The following is a 15,163-nucleotide window of genomic DNA, read 5'->3' on the forward strand; positions in this document are numbered from 1 at the left end:
TTTCTGGCATTATCTCTACACGCAGACTTGAAGAGATATAACTTTTCAGGAACTGCTGTGATTTATTTCTTTAGCACTTTAATTGGTTTGACTTTCTGGTAGAATGTACCAGTAACTTGTGTGTACATTTAAGTACCAAAGGGACTGACACAGTTTTACAGATATAACCCCTTCAAAACCTAGCTTCTAGTACAAGAGAACAATAAAACTGAAAAATAGCATTTCTGCTGTTTACTAGTTCAACTATAATTTCCTTCTCATTTAGTGTGTTTGTATATATTAGCAAATGTTTTTATAATATGTTTGTTGTTTTTTTAATGGGCATGACTATGGATTCAGGGACCCCTAGTCACCCAGGGGGCAGGAGAGGGGAGGGGGCATGCCATTATTTGGGGGGCTGGGCAATACAATTTTTTAAATGAGCTCCAACCAACCTTTATTTGGTGGAAAAGGGGGAACACCAATTTTTACTTTCAGGGCCCCCTCCTGCCGCCAATGGATGAGGGGTGGTGGGTGGGGCACTAAGTCCTTTCCCATTAATATTTTACTAGATGCACCTGCTGACCAAGGTTTTACAGGCGTAATATAAGCATGACCCCTGCCATTTGTTTTGTAAACTAGCACCACCCAATGCCCACGGATGGGGTCTGGTTGATGGGCAGTGATCTGTCCACCCCCTATTGTGTATTTAGAAGTCCATTGGTGAGTGCAAGTGGAAGGGGCCTATTTATGTAATTTTAAGATCCCCATTCCCATAATCATAAAATAACCTTTTGTAGCATACACCTCCACAATGACTGACAGGTGGGCTGTCGAAAAGGAAGTAGGAGGAGTGGGTCTTAAAGGCCCAAATAAAATAAAAAATATATCACTTTTTAGTATCAAAACATGCTTGCATTTAATTTTGTACATTTCCATTGGGAGTATATCCCCTTTGCAAAAGCTATAAATCTACTGTATGCAGCCATTACAAGCTCCCCCCCCCCCCCCCACCCTCCCTATTTTCACATCTCAGACATCCTATGGTTTTCGATCATAGACTTCCCAATGCAGCTCAATAAGAAAGCTTTGCAAGACAGTCACGCTTGACTCATGACTTTTGTTGTAAATGGGGATAAAAAAAAAACAGTAGTAACAGGACCGGTTGCCTGATGGGGGAGTATAACAAGGTTAATTTAAAAAAGAGACAATCTCTAATAAAATCTGAACTCTTTGTCAAATGTAAAAGAGGACACACTTTCACACATAAAATGCTTCAGCAAACTGAATTGCTTTACATGTTTGGAGTATTCCTTTAACGGTCTACTTACCTATTCTGGAAGAATGTAGCTTCTAATTCCTTTGGTGTACTCCCACATTTTCTCTAGCTATATTCTCAATGCATCAAATTGTAACCCCAATTTATTGCCCAGTCATACACTAAATTCATCATACTAGATATATTCTTCTCCACATGTCAAGCCTCTCCCAAATGGTATCTCCCTACATCCCTATTTGAGAGTACAGGAAAGGGCTGCGCTTGGATAAAACTTTAAATAATACGAAAAGTCCGGATAAAATCAATGAATAAAAGGAAAAAGTCTTATCTGGCAATGTCCATTGAAATCGTATTGTATGATGGTACTTGGTCTGAAACAGCAGTCTTGCTTATTATCTTCCTTATGGGACATCTCATATGCAAGAGATAAGAACAAATACAGGAATTCCTCTTTTTTAAGATATACTACACTATTTTGGCTCTGTATTTGTTCTTATCTCTTGCATATGAGACGTCCCATAAGGAAGATAATAAGCAAGACTGCTGTTTCAGACCAAGTACCATCATACAATACGATTTCAATGGACATTGCCAGATAAGACTTTTTCCTTTTATTCATTGATTTTATCCGGACTTTTCGTATTATTTAAAGTGTTATCCAGACGCAGCCCTTTCCTGTACTCTCTTGTGTTTTATTTTAAGGGTTCTTGAGGGATTCCCTTATAGGGTTGCTGCTAATCTGTGTTATTTAGCGCTTACTCATTGTTCTGGTTCTGCATCCCTATTTACCTAGTTCATCTCATAAGCGTATTCAACCAGCCAAACATTTATCTCATTGCTCTTTTTTCCCCATCCATGCCCATTCCATCTTACTCCTGTCCTTTTTTCCTCCTTCTCCCTAGATATGTACACTCATTCTGCTTCCTGTTTAATCCTCTCCCCCGTTATTAACATACATTTTAAGGTTAATTTATCTCCTCTACAGATATAGATTGTAAACGGGAAGAGGAAGTCAGTTTGTGAGTCATAAAATGACAAAGAGTGTAGATGGCCGGACAATTGTTCCTCTCTTATCTTGTTCATAATGCGTGCCCTGAGGTATAGGGACAGGACACATAGCAACTAATGAAACAAATTGGTTCCTATAGACACATTCAGCATCACACATTTATTGAAGTTATGTGCAGTGTGGGTGGTCTTTTCAGCATGTTTCTGACCACTTCTGGTGTTAGCCAGAGGGCTTGGTACTGCTGAATGAAATACCTAAATAGGAATTTGCTACAACTGAATTTCCAATCGCCATTGGCTAGTGAGTGGGTGAAAAGTCTCTTAATATATTATGAGTACAATCCATTACCTGAAATCTATCTTTCTGATACGATTCACAAATTGTAAGTATGTATCCACTACATATTGCATCTAAAAATGAATCAATGATTTAAGATGAGTTAGCAACTAATTTTGTTCTATTTTGCTTTGTTTTTATTGGTCCACCTAATTCAGGTCATTACCAACTATTTAGTTAATTAATGCTGTAGATTCTAATCATATGGACTTAATCTTCGTCTCTTGTATATTATTCATTTGAAATAAAGGGTTAACAAAAAGTATTTAACTTTTTTGAATTATGTAAATTAAGTTGAATTAAGAGTAATAGTCAAATAGGTAACAGTGATTAGGTATGTAGGATTGTTAAAGGGGCACCATCAAGCATTCAAAACATCTTCATCTATCAGTAATCATGCATGATATTTACATTATATAAAATAAAATCAGCTGAAAATCAAATGAATACACTTATTAAGTAAGGCAGATAAATGAGAGGCACTACTTACGTCAATTACACATCCAGTGGAAGGGGCATTGCTGGATACTTTTTTGTGACATTGAGGCTATAACTTTGCTTAGAGTTTCATAAGAAAAGAGAGCTATGTAATATACTCACTCATATTGCTGGTTGCCATGAGTTTTATTCTTGTTGACTTGTGCACAGTACCTCGACGTGTGCAAACATTTTTCCTGAAAGCAGAACATTTTTGAGAGATATGAATTTTGTCCCAACGTCAGTTCGCTCAACAGAATTTCGGAACTGACATTCTGATTTGGAAACTACATTTAAAGAACAGAAAAGGCACAAAAATGGGCCAATCAATGTGCTGTAAAATATATACAACATATAATATTATGTAAACGTTTTGCATTACTTCACACCATTTGGTTTACAGATTAAGTGAGCAAAACTAACCGATAGAGTAAAAACAGGAAAAACAGGAAAACACATATATATTTATATCTAGGGTATTTATATTTTATATTTAATAAATATATACATATAAAATATAGAATTTTTTTATATATTTTTTTTTGCTGCTCCTCCATATTATCCTTGTATTTCTCATATCTGAATAAAATCAACATTTAGTGACTGTCCCCTAGCCATCAATCATCTTTTATTGGAGCTAAGTTCAGAATCATGATCCTGGACCGAATATATTCAGCATTGCAAATTTTGAATGGTCTGTTAATCAGGTACATTTTGGCCAACTTTCTGCAAAATTGCAGTTTGGAACAAAATTAATTTCTAAGTCTAATTATTATTATTGATTATGGTGCTGCTTTACAATGACTGGAAATTTCCAATGAGCTACCTCTGCTCGGATGGATCTCCGAGTCTAGTCTACGCACTTCACAGAGAAGCCTCTAGGAGAGTATAATTATTCAGTATATAGAAAAGCAGTAGGACTGAATATATGAAAAAGTCCAATACTTCAAAATAACATGAAACACTTCTGAACTAAAGCACACGTGTCAGTATGTCTCTAGGCATATTTGAAATTATGCATTGAAAGGACAAATAAAATGTGCTATATTTCTAGCAACTGAAATATGGAATCTGGGGCTTATATTAACAAACTATAGGTCAAATTAAATAAAGGTGGGAATATGTGTCTGGATTTTTCCAGCTTGGCTTGTTTTTTATCGACCTACACATCAATTTACTAAAACCCAATGCTGTACTAGTATGTTTCACTTCATAGTTACAACAAAAATCCATTAACCTAACTGGTGTATATTAGTTAGTTAAAGGTTCTAAGTACAGAGCGAGTGTTCCATAAAAAATACGCAGAAACAAAGAGGCTATTTACTATAGTTTCATGGGTTAAAAAGTCATTTTTGTGGTGTAAGAGCAGCACAATGAGCTGTTAACTCGTGTGGTACTGAATGTGAAATGTGGACAAGATTGGTAACTCGAGTTCTAACCAATTTCCATTGTACTCAGACTGTGGAAATCTGAGTTAAATACCTAGTCCCAAAGTAGTATGAAGGTATCATAGAGAAGATTTAATAGAATTTAATAGAATTAATAGAATTAACATCATCCAAAGTCACCCTCATGCAGACACAAAAACACACACATACACGCATACACGCATACAATGTACTTCAATGCCTGATAGGGATTTATATTTTGGTCACACCTGTCTCCTGGTACTCTAAATATAGTGTATGAATTTTCTAAGACTGGATTCCAGAATGAGCATTTAACCAGGCAGTTGAAAAGTAGATTGAAACAAATAAACATTTAAGTAGATGGCGCTTTCAAGAGCAGCAAGGATTCATGTTACAAAATAAAAACAATAAAATATAACAAATACTGTTTTGTAGAAAGCAGTTATGTAGACGATGTCACACTCATTCTGTTGATATAACACATAGATCCTTACTAAGTGTATCTTTAGGGTTAAAAATTGTTGCTAAAAATGTAAAAGGTATTAAACAGAAAGTTAAGATGACAATTTGAAATGGTATCACATACAGGGAGTGCAGAATTATTAGGCAAGTTGTATTTTTGAGGATTAATTTTATTATTGAACAACAACCATGTTCTCAATGAACCCAAAAAACTCATTAATATCAAAGCTGAATATTTTTGGAAGTAGTTTTTAGTTGTTTTTAGTTATAGCTAATTTAGGGGGATATCTGTGTGTGCAGGTGACTATTACTGTGCATAATTATTAGGCAACTTAACAAAACACAAATATATACCCATTTCAATTATTTATTTTTACCAAAGTGAAACCAATATAACATCTCAACATTCACAAATATACATTTCTGACATTCACAAACAAAACAAAAACAAATCAGTGACCAATATAGCCACCTTTCTTTGCAAGGACACTCAAAAGCCTGCCATCCATGGATTCTGTCAGTGTTTTGATCTGTTCACCATCAACATTGCATGCAGCAGCAACCACAGCCTCCCAGACACTGTTCAGAGAGGTGTACTGTTTTCCCTCCTTGTAAATCTCACATTTGATGATGGACCACAGGTTCTCAATGGGGTTCAGATCAGGTGAACAAGGAGGCCATGTCATTAGATTTTCTTCTTTTATACCCTTTCTTGCCAGCCACGCTGTGGAGTACTTGGACGTGTGTGATGGAGCATTGTCCTGCATGAAAATCATGTTTTTCTTGAAGGATGCAGACTTCTTCCTGTACCACTGCTTGAAGAAGGTGTCTTCCAGAAACTGGGAGTTGAGCTTGACTCCATCCTCAACCCGAAAAGGCCCCACAAGCTCATCTTTGATGATACCAGCCCAAACCAGTACTCCACCTCCACCTTGCTGGCGTCTGAGTCGGACTGGAGCTCTCTGCCCTTTACCAATCCATCCATCTGGCCCATCAAGACTCACTCTCATTTCATCAGTCCATAAAACCTTAGAAAAATCAGTCTTGAGATATTTCTTGGCCCAGTCTTGACGTTTCAGCTTGTGTGTCTTGTTCAGTGGTGGTCGTCTTTCAGCCTTTCTTACCTTGGCCATGTCTCTGAGTATTGCACACCTTGTGCTTTCGGGCACTCCAGTGATGTTGCAGCTCTGAAATATGGCCAAACTGGTGGCAAGTGGCATCTTGGCAGCTGCACGCTTGACTTTTCTCAGTTCATGGGCAGTTATTTTTTGCGCCTTGGTTTCTCCACACGCTTCTTGCGACCCTGTTGATTATTTTGAATGAAACTCTTGATTGTTCGATGATCACGCTTCAGAAGCTTTGCAATTTTAAGAGTGCTGCATCCCTCTGCAAGATATCTCACTATTTTTTACTTTTCTGAGCCTGTCAAGTCCTTCTTTTGACCCATTTTGCCAAAGAAAAGGAAGTTGCCTAATAATTATGCACACCTGATATAGGGTGTTGATGTCATTAGACCACACCCCTTCTCATTACAGAGATGCACATCACCTAATATGCTTAATTGGTAGTAGGCTTTCGAGCCTATACAGCTTGGAGTAAGACAACATGCATAAAGAGGATGATGTGGTCAAAATACTCATTTGCCTAATAATTCTGCACACAGTGTAGTTAAACCAAATAGAAAAAAGTAAAGTGCAACTCTATAGAGAATAAAATCTGTATATTAACAATATTTGTTCTGAAGATAATTTAATCGTAACATTCATAAACAATTCATGTACAATGAGATAAATAGCCTTATACATTGTAATACTTGCTTGAGGAAACAAAATTGGGCTACTCATTAGCTTTCATGGGCACATTATAAAACAGCAGTCGCATATACACAGTTAGTAATAGGCTCTTCCAGAGCTCATATCCAAATGTGGCATACAACAATTTAATTTAGATTTGCATATATTTAAATATGCATGCATGCCTACTTACCCCTGTCACAGCCCCTCCACCCCACTTACCCCTGTCACTCCCTCTCCACCACACTGCCCTGGTAATAGCCCTTGACCCCACTTAACCCTGTTACAGCCCTCCACCCCAATTACCTGTCACAGCCCTCCACCCCATGTACCCCTGTCACAGCCCCTCCAACCCATTTAACCACTGTCACAGCCCTCCACCCCACTACCCCTGTCACAGTCCTCTACTCCATGCATCCCTGTCACAGCCCTCCATTCACCCCTGTCACAGCCATTTAACCCCCCTCTACACCCTGTCAAAGCCCCTTCAGCACCCTACCCTGTCACAGCCCCTCCACCCCACTTACCCCTCTAACAGCCCTTCACACTGCTTACCCCTGTCACAGACCCTCCACCCCACTTACCACTGTCACAGGCCCTCCACCCTGCTTACCACTGTTTCAGCCCCTCCATCCCACTTACCCCTGTCACAGACCCTCCACCACACTTACCCCTGTCATAGCCATTTAACTCCCATCTACACCCTGTCACAGCCCCTTCACAACCTTACACTGTCACAGCCCTTCCACCCCACTTACCCCATCACAGCCCTCCACCCCACTACCCTGTCACAGACCCTCCACCCCACTTACCCCGTCACAGACCCTCCACCCTGCTTACCCCTGTCACAGCCCCTCCACCCACTTACCCCTGTCACAGCCCCTCCATCCTACTTACCCCTGTCACAGCCCTCCACCCACTACCCTTGTCACAGCCCTCCAACCCACTTACCCCTGTCACAGCCATTTAACCTTCTCTACACCCTGTCACAGCCCCTTCATCACCCTACCCTGTCACAGCCCCTCCACCCCACTTACCCCTGTCACAGCCATTTAACCCCCCTCTACACCCTGTCATAGCCACCCAACCCCCACCTTTTTATAGCCCTTTGAGCCCCCCACCATTCCACAGCCCCTCCAAGCCCCCCTACCCTGTACCAGACCCTCTGCCCCACTTAGTAAAATAGTTTACATTATGCTGGTTGTTTTCACCAGATAATATTCCATGGTGAGAATTGGAAATAGTCTACAATTTGTATATTTTAGATTTCGTGAGTCACTTCTCATTTTATAATAACTCTGACTACTTTTCATTTAAGCTTTTTTTATTCCATAAACAGAACGATAGACCATGAAAAACTGCTTAACTATTTCAGAAAACCCACTGTTCTGACAGTGGTGGAATTTAAAAAAAAAAATGTAAAGGCACAGTGTTGCACCTGTTTCTTAAACATAAGAAATTACATATTTGTAAACTGAAATAACAAAAACTGGAACAAGAAACTAAAATGATGGCACAGTAAGCAATATTTAGACACAAATAAGCAAATAAGCACAAATAGGAAAAGTGTCAATAAAAACATCCTATTATGAGCATGATGCTTATTATATAATAATATTTGTATATTTGTTGCAGGGGTTTTTTTTTTTAGAGATATTTTTAGAATTTAAAGCTTTCTTATTATTTTAAAATTCTTTATTAAAGCATTTTCCAATTCTATCACATCAATAAAAATACACAGTTTTAGGAGTGATTAAAGGAGGTAGATATTCCTATAACCATAGAATCATAGATAGGAAAATAAATTTCAAAGCAAATTAAAATGTACAAACAATTGTCAAACATTCTCTTGCTTCATGCGTTTTATAATGATACCTGAAACTAAGCAGATATGACAAAAACACTGTGTGGGATTAACTGGGGAAATGGTTGTGGCGGACCGCCTGGCACCCGGACTGGGTACTTCTGCCAATCACGCTTCCTAGTTCTCACCAAGTACCATAAGCACTGCACCAGACACCATAACCACTGTAGCCCCAAAGCCGCCTCAGCTTGGCTGGAGTCTCGCCGTCCCTTACCACCCTGGACCAAACACCTGGATCCAGCTCCCAGTGGGAAGATCTCTCCTCCAAGAGAGTATCACTGTACAGCCAGTAAAAGAGCAAGTGATATAGCAGTATAACTGCTCCCCCCAAGGCCTAATGCTGGGAGTCCTCTGGTTTATTCAAGGCCACACATGCCCTTTTTTGCAAAAGCCCCTGCAAAGGGTTTTCAATACAAGAATACAGGGAAATCCCTCCCAGGATATTGTGTGCCTGAGAGATAATTATCTGAGAAGCAAACATATAATTAAATGATTTCTCAGGTACAAAACACATACAATTTACAAATATCCCAAAAGTACCCCCAAAATCCATAGAAAGCCCACAAAAGTTACATTCTTGGATAGCCCTGATCTGGGTGCCCAACATATCCAAAACTCACCCAGATCGGTTCAGTGGTTCAGTTTTTCCATGGAAGTCAATTATTTGACCGACCGCACACATGGTCCTATGCCCAAAACAGTTCCATGAAATCAATGCTAATGGTCGGTCTCTTTCGGGAGTATAAAAGTGCATAAAATACTGAACTTAACTTATAATTACAGCAGGTAGCTTGTTTACCCCATTTGTGGGAATGTTTCCACCGAACAGTGTCCCTTCAGGTTGTATAGAACCGAACGCAGGCGATTATGGAAGTCCAGTGGTGTTCGGGAGTTTCAGTGTCCGATTTTAATTCCATGAGCTTGATGCCCAAACACAGCTGCTTGCATCCGAGTGAACAAGATGGCCTCCCCCTCGTTGTCGTTCATACGAATGGCGGCCACCCAGATGAACATTTAGAACACTGCGTTTAGAATCGATATGAGGCGATGATAGGGCTTAACAAGCTCCCGGGTGGTCCATAGTTTGTGCGTCTATGTGGTTTCCGAACAGCATGGAGAAATGGCATGAACACAGTCTTTTATGAGTTTTTTTGCATGGCCTATAGTCTTGAGGCACGAGGGTGGCAAGCAGGCTCCTCCAGAAGCCAGTGACGAGGTTACTTTCACCACCGTGGTCAACTAGGATATATAACTCATCCCACTAGTAGTAGTAAGTGTAGAAATAAACCTGTAAAAAAACAAAGAAGGTGGTTAAAGATAAGGGGAGAGATATAGAACAACTCACGGTGCACAAGAGAAAGATAGGGGAAGCAAGAAAAGGAGGACTTGGAAGTATTAAATCAGTAGATTAGTCCTAAGGTGTTGTGTAGGAAGAGTGTAGTACAGTTTAAGATGCCAAGGTTGTGTCTGAAATTCAAGGATTGTACAAGTGTGTATAAAGCCTATTAGCTTTTTAAATTGTTAAATGTGAAAATGTGTCACATAATCAAAATAATAAATATTTTTATGTCATTAAAAGATGCTGGAAAATTTTTGGAAAAAAGACTAAGTTAGTAATTCAGATGCTGTGATCTCTGTAGATGTAAAGAATGATTTAGATCTATAAAGTTTCTAGAATTAAATGAGAGTCTGAGATAGTTTCCTGTTTAGATTGAGTATGTTTTCAAAGACAAACTAACCACCTTCGAAAGTGAAAGTAAGATCAGTTGGTCAGAAATATGATGAACGTCTACATGAATAGGCTAAATACAAACCTTGATCTTTCATGTTGAGATGTCATTAGACAGCAATGCAGCACGTCTGATGGAAAGATTGACTGTTTGAAAATAAGTGAAAATAGGTTCATATCATTGCATAAACATTTATATTGTGATCTTGATTCAGTGATGGTTTTTGATAGAATACATGAAATATGTTTTTTATGTTTACTTTTTTATATGTGATGCTACATATACTATTGGTAATTATTACTCCCTTGTTTATTATCTTAATACAAATACGTTAATCTTACTAGTCCGTAAGTAATTTAGTACCCACTTTTCATCAGCTTGTATAGATTAAAGTTTGTCTTTTTTTTTTTTACAAGTATGAATAGCCTAGCTTTAAATACAAGGGCACTTACTTCCATTAATTTGCCACAGAGATTCAGGTAGTAGTAGCCACAAACATTAAAAATTGATATAAAGTATTAATGTTCATGATGATTATCAGGACACAAAATGATAATCTTTCCTAATATTCTCACACAGAAGTACCTATTTGTTCATGCCTTTTGTGAAAACATACTTTATATAAAGATGAAATACTCACCTATTATAATGTCCAAATTAGATATATCCCTAATATTGTATAATCTGTGAAACATTTTTATATGTTGTAATTCTAATTGACAATCTAGTTGCAATCAATGGGCTTTATGATTAAATGTGTATTAATTCACATTATAAATTGTATAAACAAGAAAAAAGTTATAATTAAATTGCCCGACCAAGCAAAAAAACATGGAAACATTCTTTTACTAAGATTTTCTAGATTTTAAATGAATAAAAACGTTCAAGGTTATTCACTAAAGTGAGTAAAGTTAGGAATTAAAAGTGAAAGCAAATAGAGTTTCAAATTTAATTTGTAGTAGCCAAAGTTGGCCAATGTTGTAGCTCAACTAGTAACAAAGCTGTCAATGAGAACTTTTGCAGTTTGGCTGTATTGACCTTAAATTTGAAATTCAATTTGAATTGCTAACAATTCTTACTTTTGTAAAAAAAAAAAAAAAAAAAAAAAAAACCTCCCATAATATTATGCACTAAAACAAGACAATCTCAAATCATACACCATTGGTGACAACGTTATCTTCCTACCCTTACACCGTAGAGGATTTTTTTTGTATAAATATTACAACATTGAAATGCTTGATACTGATTGGTTGCCCCATGGCACTCAACTTTGAGTAGTCAAATATTAATTAGCTCTATATAACATCCAATAGGCAGCTGTCACGGTCAACTCACTATCTTTTAAGATGGATACTTTAAGCTGGCTCTCGTCATTTGTTTTTTCAAGTGCACACAGTTTTGACAAAGATTTGGGTGGATGGCATAAGTTGACAAGCTAAATATCTATGGGTAGATTCTTTAATATAACAAACAATAAATATATTGTTGAGGAAATATTTTAGTTTAAATGTTACATTTCAGTTTATTATAGATTATCTTGAAAATAAAAATTTAAATTGTTTCATGGGGCACCCATAACATCTTATGCTCTTTGTATACATTATTATACAAAACGTTTCTCAATACTTGTCTACCTGCATAAACTTGCTTACTACTACCATTGTCACAGGAGGGAATTACGCTTTGTTCTATACCCACGCATGTACTTATCCAAAAATTGTACATTGGGCATCTCATCTCACTTTATTTGCTCATTCATAAATTACTGAGAAGAAGCCTGCATCATGGCATGTGTAGTCAAAGTCACAATGCAGTCATAATTAGACAGATAGGCATCCTATATGTAATAAAATAAAATATGGCAGCATTGACTATAGTACACATCAGTCTCAATACATACAATAAAACACATAGGAAATGTTAATCACTATGTACATTTAAATAACTGGAGGTTTTATAGTATCACTCCAATGGGCATTGAAGGGTAATCATACCTGGCACGTCAAAGGTAGGTGTTTAGAAAAATACCACTCTCTGTCTAAAAAACACCCCTGTCTGTGTTAGAGATTTTACCTTTCAGTTTAATGAAGCAAGGGGAATTGTTAGTGTTAGTGTTGATGTGGCAGATGAGCTTACCCCTTTAATGGAAATGGGAGTGATACTAAAAGAAGAAAAATCTCTCTCTCTATATATATATATATATATATATATATATATATATATATATATATATATACTCTGTTGAGCAGGCAAGTGAAATATACCGAGCTTCTCATAAATTAATTAGTTAATTCTGATTGTCAGAGCCCCTTTTTAGTTTGATCAGGATTCACCACAAAAGCTAAAAGCTCAAAAATTTGGAAATTTGGAATTTGGAACTGTAATGGTGTACAGCTTTTTATTTCATTTGTGCATATTTTAATGTATTATTATCACAATGCACTAAAAGTCAAGGTCACCTTGCAATGCTTTTTTAAATGTTAAAATCAAGGACAAGGCTATATTGCTATCATTCCAAATCACAGCCTTTACATTTTTAGATATTTTTTACTAGTCATAACTGGCTCCTAATGTACTTTGAGGTCATTCAATACAAAAATGTAAATGATTATTTTGCATATCACACTAAACAGTTAGTTGTTATGATTTCGCAACCATATTTTCTAAATGTATGGCAAGAACCATGTTGGAATAGATGTTCTGCTCAGATGGATACTTTTATATATTATTGTAAAATGCTCGCATACGTTTGGCAGTTTGTATAAATATACAGAATATTACCACCCTTTTTTCCACAAAGATTATATTCACGGGTTTGGCTTTTTTTTTTATAAATTGTAGCAGTTAGTTTCAAAGTAGCATAGCATTAGCAACAACAAACCATCAATTAACAACGTAGTGGTAATTTCCCCAAGATAATTATTTATTATCACATTACAGACATATTTTATGCAGAATTATGCAAAGCTTTGTTTCCTCTTGCTTTCATCTAAAATTGTCATTCTCCCTTTGCTGCATGAAACTTTCACACTTGTGGCCTATGCATTCACAAATTACCTCTTCTTGCATTGCAACCCGTGGCTTATTTGTGCTTTTTTCATGAGATACAAGCAATTTATTATAAATGGAACTTTATCTTGTTTAAAAAAAAAAAAAAAAGTATCTGAACTATCACAAAAAGCTGACAATAGATCTTGAGGTTCAGCATGTAGGTTGAATATGAATTGGGGGAATTTTTTAATTACTATACCCTCCTACTGAAAGTTTAGCTGCTAGATTGAATAAATGACACATTTATTATGTAAATATCATTCTTAGGAAATATTTAACTGGCAACATATAAAATATACATTCTGTGAAACTATAGCATGTGATTATTTTGTAAAATAATTATTTCATTGGATGGCAATCCAATGTTTATTTTAAATTGACATATTTGTTTTTTGGCATAGTCTTTCTAAACGTATACTTATTATGCAGAACTCTGTGACCATATGAATGAGTACCATCAATAAAAAAAGTTTGCATTATTCACAGTATTCTTGCATAATATATATATATATTTGCCCATAATTTTGTGATGTGTATTTTTTTGTGCTAATTATATTTATGCAGTACCTTTGACTTGACTGTTTTTGCTTTAAAATTTGTTAAATTCTATAATTCATTAATGAGCATAGACAATCCGAATGTTATTTGCATTACAAACTGTTTTACTCCAATGGAGATTTGTTTAGGTACATATTGCATGAGACAAGAGTGCTGTAACGTTTTTGAGAAATGTCTACACACAAGCTCTCATAAACCTTTATTCTGTCTTTAGAATTTGGAATGATTGGAGATCATACAATTAAAAGTCAGCGACCAAGATCTGTTCATGAAAAAAGAGTGCCCCAGGAACAAGGTGATGCTGCTAAATTTATGGCACAAACTGGTAAAAAAAATTAGTTACATTTTTTTCTACTTACTGTTTCTACTTACTTAATTCTAGCAAAATCACTGCATGCTTCCATAATCCTTTGCATATTTGTCAGTTTTTTCTAAGCTGATACTTTTTTTTAATCATTTATTATTTTTTTGTTCACCAGTTACAGTTCCATAAATGAAGTAGCTAAAACTAAAGAGGCATATCCATTGCTTACCGCTAACTAACCTTTCCATGCTGCAGACCCTTTAAAAATCAATGTACGTCTACAAAATTGTATGCATGAAATAAAACTGCCAACATAAATCTTACCCAAATAAATTATTTTGTATTAAAACAAAAAACTGTTATTTTTGACAGTGTAAAATAAAATGATAAACAAAAGTCAAAATTAACATGATATTTAAAATAATGGGTAATTATTTTAAATATTACATTTTGTATATATTTATTTTACTATTTATTTGAATAAATTATATTGTCATGTCTTAAGCCCCTATAAGATGCAGAATAAAACTGTCTAGAGATTAATCTCGCAATAAAGGGGTTAACTACATGACACCTGTTCTCTAGCATGAAATGCACAGAATATTAACAGATGTTAAACACCTTTGCCTTCCTTGTAAAAAAAAAAGAAGTAACATAAATCAATATGTAGACATTGTAAGAAATTTTAAAATGCCACATTAAGCTCTTGCCCTGTCAAAAGTGATGAAACAGCATTTGCTGACTGTACACTGATTCCTTTCTCATGCTTCACAACTTTTACCAAGAATAACTGCTCATCCATCCACTAAGTAACACTTACTAGTCATCATGTATGTTAATGCCTATGTGGTTTTATTTTATTATGACAATTCTTTTTTTTTTTTTTTAAACATATTCTAGAATTTTGCCTTT

At 36.2% G+C, this 15,163-nt stretch overlaps 1 protein-coding gene across 6 annotated transcripts in view; it reads left to right on the plus strand.

The window, feature by feature from the left end:
• The window catches only part of ADGRB3 (adhesion G protein-coupled receptor B3), an 880,860-nt gene that overhangs the window by 311,968 nt on the left and 553,729 nt on the right, over positions 1–15,163 (plus strand). For 4 of the 6 annotated variants that reach the window (XM_063442965.1, XM_063442970.1, XM_063442966.1 and 1 more), the window contains one exon: positions 14,162–14,272. The exons of 1 other annotated variant lie outside the window; for it this stretch is intronic. In XM_063442965.1, coding sequence (XP_063299035.1) covers positions 14,162–14,272 — 111 coding nt within the window. The remainder of the gene's footprint in view (positions 1–14,161; positions 14,273–15,163) is intronic. One more of the 6 variants, XM_063442969.1, reaches the window with a different exon arrangement.

Source organism: Pelobates fuscus, chromosome 2 (assembly GCF_036172605.1).
Source record: "Pelobates fuscus isolate aPelFus1 chromosome 2, aPelFus1.pri, whole genome shotgun sequence".
Taxonomy (NCBI): Eukaryota; Metazoa; Chordata; class Amphibia; order Anura; family Pelobatidae; genus Pelobates; species Pelobates fuscus.